We start from the raw sequence: 7906 nt of genomic DNA, 5'->3' as shown, positions 1-7906 counted from the left end.
TTCTGTCTTGTTGAACTTTGATACTAGTGCTGGAGCAAGATGGTATCTCATTGTTGTTTTGATTTGCATCTCTCTAATAGCTAATGATTGTGAGCATTTCTTCATATGTTTGTTGGCTGCTTGAATATCCTCCTTGGTGAAGTGTTAACGACACTTTTTGTAGCATGTTGTGTAAGCAGATAATAGGCTCACGGAGGAGAAATAAAGTTGGAAATTTTTACATTGACTGTGACCCCCAACTAGTTTTTGCAATTGGTATGTGATCTCCGTTATAGTCACTTATTTTTGCTGTTAGTTGGGTTGTTGCCTAAAATCAAATGAGGTGAGAGAGGATCACACTGAATATGTGTTGAAGATTCTATATATGAAAGAATTTGATTAGTGAAGTTACTGTTTTGATGCAACGTTTGTTTTGTAGGATCTCTTGAATCGTGTAGAAGATTTCCAACAGCACAGCCAGAAACTGCTCTCTGAGGAAATGCCCAGTGCTGCTGATCTGCAGGACTTACTAGACGTCAGCTTTGAATTTGATGTTGAACTTCCACAGCTTGCTGAAATGCGTATCCGCCTGGAGCAGGCTCGTTGGCTGGAAGAGGTGCAGCAAGCTTACCTAGACCCCAACTCCCTCACTTTGGATGATATGAGACGTCTCATAGACCTAGGGGTGGGGCTGGCCCCATATTCAGCAGTGGAGAAAGCCATGGCCCGGCTACAAGAACTGCTCACGGTGTCAGAACACTGGGATGACAAAGCCAAGAGTCTTCTTAAGGCCAGGTAAAAAAGCAAGTCACATCTCTCCTTTGAGCATACAGCACAGTGATTGGCATATAGCAAGTTTTCAGTAAACTTTACTTGCAGTTATACATATCCTTGTACATGCAGAAATAGCTGAGTTAATTGGGGCTGCTTTGGAACTTGGCTAAATATTAATTTTTTCCTTATTTTGCTCATTGAAATGAATGATTCACATGGATATGCCTTTTTTAGAATTGGTTTAATGAAATTTCCCTGGCCAAATAATACCATTTTTGAGAGAAGAAAAACATTTACAAATAAAAGGAACTGTTTAAACCCACAGTTAATAACTTATGTCCCAAGGAATCAAAAGAAAAACATGTCTGAGAGTAAATACACACTGTTTTGTAAAATTATGTTGTTGTTGTGGGTACCTTTGAATTGATTTAGGGTCAGGGTAATCCTGTGTGACAGTAGAACTTCTATCTGATGGGTGTCTGAAGCCTCTCCCAAATCTTGCTTTCTGTCTGACATATCATATCTTGATTGTTCCAGTTGACAACATAAAACATAAAATAAAGCTAGGTTATGGATTGTGTTAGACTGGGTTCTCTAGAGATAAAAAACCAGTAAAACTTACAGAGAGAGAGAGAAAGGGAAATTTATCTTAGGAAAATGGCTCCCACACTTATAGAAGCTGGCAAGTCCAAAGTTCTTGGATAAAACGTCAAGCTGGAGGTTTTTCCTGACTCACACAGCTGCAGGGGCTGAGGAGCTCAAGGTTGGCAGGCAGTATACTGGCTGTTGACTCCAACGAATGACAAATCCCAGATCTCCAGGCCGAATGGTGATTTGTTCACTCACAGACAGTTGTGGGCAGCACAACAGAATTCTAATCTACAGAAGATGGATCTGTTTTCACAGGATGTCCATAAATATACTGGAAGCAGGCCACACCCCTAGGGAAATTCCCTTTCAACAGATTGGCTGCTCAAAACATATACCTCTGATCCCATCATTGGAACAACCCACATCACAGTTGCTTAAATCACACAGAATTGTGGTCCAGCCAACTTGACACACAGCTCCAACTATCACAGTCCACCTCTTGTCAACTTGGCAGTTGTATGCATCTTCTTAACCATACATAATCTCTAAATAAGGACAATTATAAAGTCATATTTGCGCCTAACGTGATACACTAACAAACGTACAACCAAAACGCATTAACCTTATTTACATTTCACAGTTCATAACAGAAGAAAATAATTGTTGCACATATACAGTGAAGGAATATAACAATCACAGTCTTCATTTCTGCAGCTGGTCCCGTGGTCGTACCTGATATTCAGAACTATCTTCTTCCACCACCCATTCTGTATTTCCCTTGCCCTTACCAAGCACCTCAGCTGGTTGTGGTTCTTTGCCTGATGGGCTGACCCAAACCTTCATTCCTGAAGGGTCTGGGCCAATCGTAGTCATATAAGAATTGGTTTGCTGTAATTTTCCATAGACTTTAATCACAGGGCATGGTAGTACTAAGAGATGTCCTAAAGAATCTCCTGTATTCCAGACATATTCTTCTTTACCTCCATTATGTAATGTCAATCCAATTTCCCTTTTGTAATCAGGATCTATAACACCAGATAGTACAGTAATGCCCTTGTTTGTCTGTTGATCCAGAGGCATGAGGAAGCCAAAATGGCTGGGTGGCATTCTTAATTTCCAGTTCAGTGCAATCAGTATTGTGTTTCGAGGTGGGAGTGTACCTCCCTTTGGCACTAAGATCTCCAGACCTGTAGAGCATAGGTATCAGGGACAGGAAGCAAAAATTTTTTGAGTGGGTCACTAGGGGTAATAGTGAATGGTACCACTCCCGTTTCCACCCCTTAGTTCCTGGACCCGTGAATCCTGGCTATTGGAGAAACAGAACCATATATTGGATGCTGGTATAGAGCATATACAGCCTCCTGGAGAACATTGCCCCATCCCTTCAAGGTATTGCCACCTAGCTGGTGCCATAATTATGTTTTCAGTAGGCCATTCCATTGTTCTATCAAGCCAGCTGCTTCAAGATGGTGGGGAACATAGTAAGACCAGTGAATTCCAGGATCATAGTACCATTGCTTCACTTCATTTGTGCTTGATCTGAAGCAATGCTGTGTGTGATCCCATGACAGTGGATAAGGCATTCTGTAAGGCCATGGATGGTAGTTTTGGCAGAAGCATTGTGTGCAGGGAAGGCAAATCCATGTCCAGAATAAGTATCTATTACGGTAAGAAGAAAACGCTGTCCTTTCCATGATGGAAGTGGTCCAATGGAATCAACCTGCCACCACATTGCTGGATGATCACCCTGAGGAATGATTCCATATCATGGAGTCAGTGTTGGTCTCTGCTCCTGGCAGTTTGGGCACTCAGCAGTGGCAGTAACCAAATCAGCCTTGGTAAGTGGGAGTCCATGTTGCTGAGCCCATGCATAACCTCCATCCCTGCCACCATGGCCACTTTGTTCATGAGCCCATTGAACAATGATAAGGAGTAGCTGGGGAAAGAGGTTGTCTGGTTTCCACTGAACATGTCATCCTAACCACCTGATTGTTAACAGTCCTCCTCTGCCTAGGTCACCTTTTGGTGGGCAGTCACATGAGACTCAACTATCTTTACTCCTTTGGCCCATTCAGAGAGATCTGTCCACATACTTCTTCCCCATACATCCTTGTCACCAATTTTCCAATTATGCTCCTTCCAAGTCCCAGACCATCCAGCCAAGCTATTAGCCACAGCCCATGAATCTGTATATAATCGCACATCTGGCCATTTCTTATTCCATGCAAAATGAATAACCATATGCATGGCTTAAAGTTTTGCCCATTGGGAAGATTTCCCGTCACCACTGTCCTTCAGGGAAGTCCCAGAAAGGGGCTACAGTGCTGCTGCTGTCCACTTTCAAGTGGTGCCTGCATATCGTGCAGAACCATCTATAAACCAGGCATGAGTCTTCTCTTCCTCAGTCAGTTGAACATAAGGAACTCCTCATGAGGCAGTAGGTTCGGACTGGGAGAGGGAAGGTAATGTGACTGGAGTGGAGACCATCAGCATTTGGGCCACTTCCTCATTTGTGCCTTCAGGTCCTGCTTGAGCCCGATCTCTGATATACCACTTCCGTTTAATGATGGAGTGCTGCTGTGCACGTCCAACTTTATGACTCTGTGGCTCAGACAACACCCAGTTCATGATGGGCAGCTCAGGCCTCATGGTGACTTGGTAGCCCATGGTTAGGTGTTCAGTCTCTATTAAAACCCAATAACAAGCAAAAAGCTGTTTCTCAAAAAGAGAGTAGTTATCTGCAGAGGATGGCAGGGCTTTGCTCCAAAATCCCAAGTGTCTGCGTTGCTACTCACCAACAGGGACCTGCCTGCCAAAGACTCCAAACACAGCATCTCTATCTCTACAGACACTTCAAGCACCATTGGATCAGCTGGGTCATATGGGCCAAGTGGCAGAGCAGCCTGCACAGTAGCCTGAACCTGTTGGAGAGATTACTGCCACCATCAAGGAGTTGAAAGATGCAGGGGTGGTGATTCCCACCACATCCCCATTTAATTCACCTATTTGGCCTGTGCAAAAAACAGATGGATCTTGGAGAATGACAGTAGATTATCGTAAACTTAATCAGGTGGTGACTCCAATTGCAGCTGCTGTTCCTGATGTGGTTTCATTGCTTGAGCAAATTAGTACATCTCCTGGTACTTGGTATGCAGCTGTTGATCTGGCCAATGCCTTTTTCTTGATACCAATTTCAAACGATCAAACATGTTAGACTGGATTCTCTAGAGAAACCAAACCAGTAAAGCTTATGTAGAGAGAGAGAAAGGGAAATTTATCTTAGGAACATGGCTCACCCACTTAGAGAAGCTGGCAAATCCAAAGTTCTTGGATAAAACGAAAAGCTGGAGGCTTTCCCTGGCTCATGCAGCTCAGGTGCTAAGGAGCTCAAGGTTGGCAGGCAGTATACTGGCTGTTGACTCCAACGAATGACAAATTCAAGATCTCCAAGCTGATTGGTGGATTGTTTGATCGTGGGCAGTTGTGGGCAGCAGAGCAGGATCCTGATCCACAGAAGAGTATCTTTTTTCCCAGGATGTCCATAAATATACTGGAAGCAGGCCACACCCCTAGGGAAACTCCCTTTCAATGTCTTGGCTGGCCAAAACATACACATTTGATCCCATCATTGGAGCAACTCACATCACAATTGCTTAAACCACACAGAATTATGGTCCAGCCAAGTTGACACACAGCTCCAACTATCACATGGATTCTTTGAGAATCTAAAAATAGTGATAATTGAGCAGAGATATCCCAGAGAGTTTTAATTTTCTTCGTGGAACTGTGTTAATCTTGACAGTATATCTAATCTTAGCATTAATGACATTATTACCAAGTTACCTTCTACAAAGCTTGTGGTTATTCCATCAAAATTAGGAATAAGCAGAACTTAAATGCTTCATTGGGTCATGTGCTCTTTTGATCTTGATGCTTTTAAGTCTTACACAGCCTTTTGAAATGAGTTAATTTGGTAATCTAGTAGTCTGTGCCATTTAAAAGAAATTATTTGTGATACTGAGTTTCCTTTGAAATGATTTTTCTGGTTACTAGTAACTAAGAAAAATGAATTATCTTATAAAATGCTAAGTAGTTTTTATGTTTAATTTTCATAGACCACGACATTCACTGAGCAGCCTTTCTGCAGCAGTAAAAGAGATTGAGGAGATCCCCGCATATCTGCCCAGTGGTGCAGTGCTGAAAGACTCAGTGCAGAGAGCCAGAGACTGGCTTCAGGATGTAGAAGCCCTGCAGGTTAGTTTTTTTTTTTTTTTTTTTAAGTGTCCTGAATGTGTAAGTGCATCAATAAAGAGCAGTAACTGAAAAGCTATAAAAATAATATGTTGGATCTCAGTACACAGATTTAATATTTTAGAGTTGTCCAGATTGCTAGTTCTATCCAACCTTACTTATATGTACTTTCTAGCTATTGTCCTGACCAGTGGTTCAAATATTTCAACCTTAGAAAAATGACCTAAGTTTTTCTGGGAGTTCAGGAGCCTCTCAGACCAAAGTTTGGCTAGGGAAGGAGGAGAAACAGCTAAATAAGAAGTTGTGAGAGAAGGTGTAGTTTCTAATCCTTCATAAGTATGATTGGTGGTGATTTGTTGTCTCGTCAACAGGTGGAGTTTAAACAAATCAAGAGTAACAGATTTTATTGAGTTTAGTTATATGAACATAGCCAAACTAGGTTCCAAGGCCCAGAATTTTCACTAAGCAGTGACTTAAACAAAAGTACCTCCACAACCCTGCAAAAAAAAAAAAAAGAAAAAAGAAATAAAACGAAAATACTTTGAGAATTGTTACTGTGTGTTTGGGTCCCTATGCTAGATGCATGGGTTTTGCTCTAATACAATAGTATTCATTGACTTGCTTCTAAGTTTTAAAAAAATTGAATTCTCTTGTACTGTTATTAAAAGTAGGAGCTCTGGTAGCGTAGTGGCTAAGGCACTTGACTGCTAACGAGAAGGCTGGCGGTTCAAACCCACCAGCCACTCCTCGGAAGGAAGGTTGGGCAATCTACTTCCGTAGTGATACCGCTTCAGAAACCCAAGGAGGGGTCACTATGAGTCGGGGCCAACTGGAGGGCCCATAAATTAAACAACAACAAGTCTTAAAATAGTAGCATATGCGAAATATCTTTACATTATTTAATGGGTTAAGTTAAAGTGACTTAAAAATTTGTTATGTTTTGTTGAAGCCATCAGATTCTAGGAATAAAAGACTATGGTTTTCTAAATATTCGTGTGCTTTTACCTGGTGGTAATTGGTCAGTTGTTAACCAGAAATGCCTTACAGGACAGTTCTAGATGCTTGCAACAAACCATCTGGCCATCTGTTCTAGTTAATAGGGAAGAGAAAGATACATTGCTTGAGGAGATTATATAATCGAAGAGTAACCCCAGCTAACCAAAGAAAAATCAAGGAAGACATTTATTACGTTCCTAAAACTTCCTTAAGGGTAGTTTAAGATGGAGACACCTGTTAGTCTTTTTTGGACTTAGGTAAGTTTTAGTATACCCTGTGGTCCCTGTTTTCACTCAGTCAATGATTGGTAGCAGTCCAGAAGGTAAAATGACTGATGTGAATAGGCTAGCATGTGAAATCAGAAAGGAGGATGGGGTTCTGGATAGGTTTACTTTCTTCATCTTTTATAATACATATTCTGCTGCGTACTGTGTTTTGAACAGTGTACATAAAGGGCAAAAAAACAGTTTTGCTCCATTCCTGAAATAAGAACCTGGCCTTCACTTAACATCATATCTTTATGATATATGGACTAATAGGGAATTTCGACTAACAAGAAACCAATTTCTATTTGGGGTATTATTTATTTTAAGATACCCAGTTTCTGCATTACACATAGCATATTTCTGAATTGAGCCATAGGAATAACGTGTACTTTGTGAATCATTGTTTTCATTTTAAGTATCCAGTAGAACTCTGACAGGAGTAAATAGCAAAAGTAGTGGGCTGTCAGTGTGCTCAGTCTATATAATTTTCCCCAACATGTCTCTTATGGTTGTTTAATCAGTCCAGGACCACACATTGCATCTAATTGGTATATCTCTTTAAGTTTCTTTTAATCTAGCAGATTTCTTTTCTCCTCCCTCCTTTTTTCATGGCCTTGTCCAGAACAGATCTTGTGGTATACCCTACCTTCTGGTTTGTCTGGTTGTTTCTTTATAGTGTGTTCTATCTCCTTTATTTCTTATAAATTGGGAGATTCCAAAGTCTTGATGGACATTATTGGCTAATATAAATCAAAGCATCAGTTGATATTAGACACTTTATATTGCATCCCATCAGATGACATATTAGTACAATTAGTGGTGTTAAGATTTACTATTGTAAGCACAAATGTTCAGCATATACTAAAACAACAGCAACAAAGGAAATGATAACATGATTTATAAACATAACGAGCTCAGCACAGAAAATAATATGGAACAAAGAAACCAGGGACACCATGAAAAACCACATAACAAAATGACAGCAACAAATTCAAACTTAACCAATAATTACCCTGAATGTTAATGGATTAAATGCACCACTCAAGAGA

General features: G+C 40.8%; 1 protein-coding gene across 1 annotated transcript in view; it reads left to right on the top strand.

Moving 5' to 3' along the window:
* KDM5B (lysine demethylase 5B) overlaps positions 1–7906 on the top strand; it is a 140335-nt gene that overhangs the window by 100960 nt on the left and 31469 nt on the right. Inside the window, exons 19-20 of the mRNA XM_007941142.2 lie at positions 419–774; positions 5460–5598. Of these exons, the coding sequence (XP_007939333.1) occupies positions 419–774; positions 5460–5598 (495 nt within the window). The remainder of the gene's footprint in view (positions 1–418; positions 775–5459; positions 5599–7906) is intronic.

The sequence above is a fragment of the Orycteropus afer genome, unplaced genomic scaffold (assembly GCF_000298275.1).
Source record: "Orycteropus afer afer isolate SDZICR_OR568_19922 unplaced genomic scaffold, OryAfe1.0 scaffold00075, whole genome shotgun sequence".
Classification (NCBI taxonomy): domain Eukaryota; kingdom Metazoa; phylum Chordata; class Mammalia; order Tubulidentata; family Orycteropodidae; genus Orycteropus; species Orycteropus afer.
Note: the sequence above shows the minus strand (reverse complement) of the source record. Positions and strands in the feature narration are given on the sequence as shown.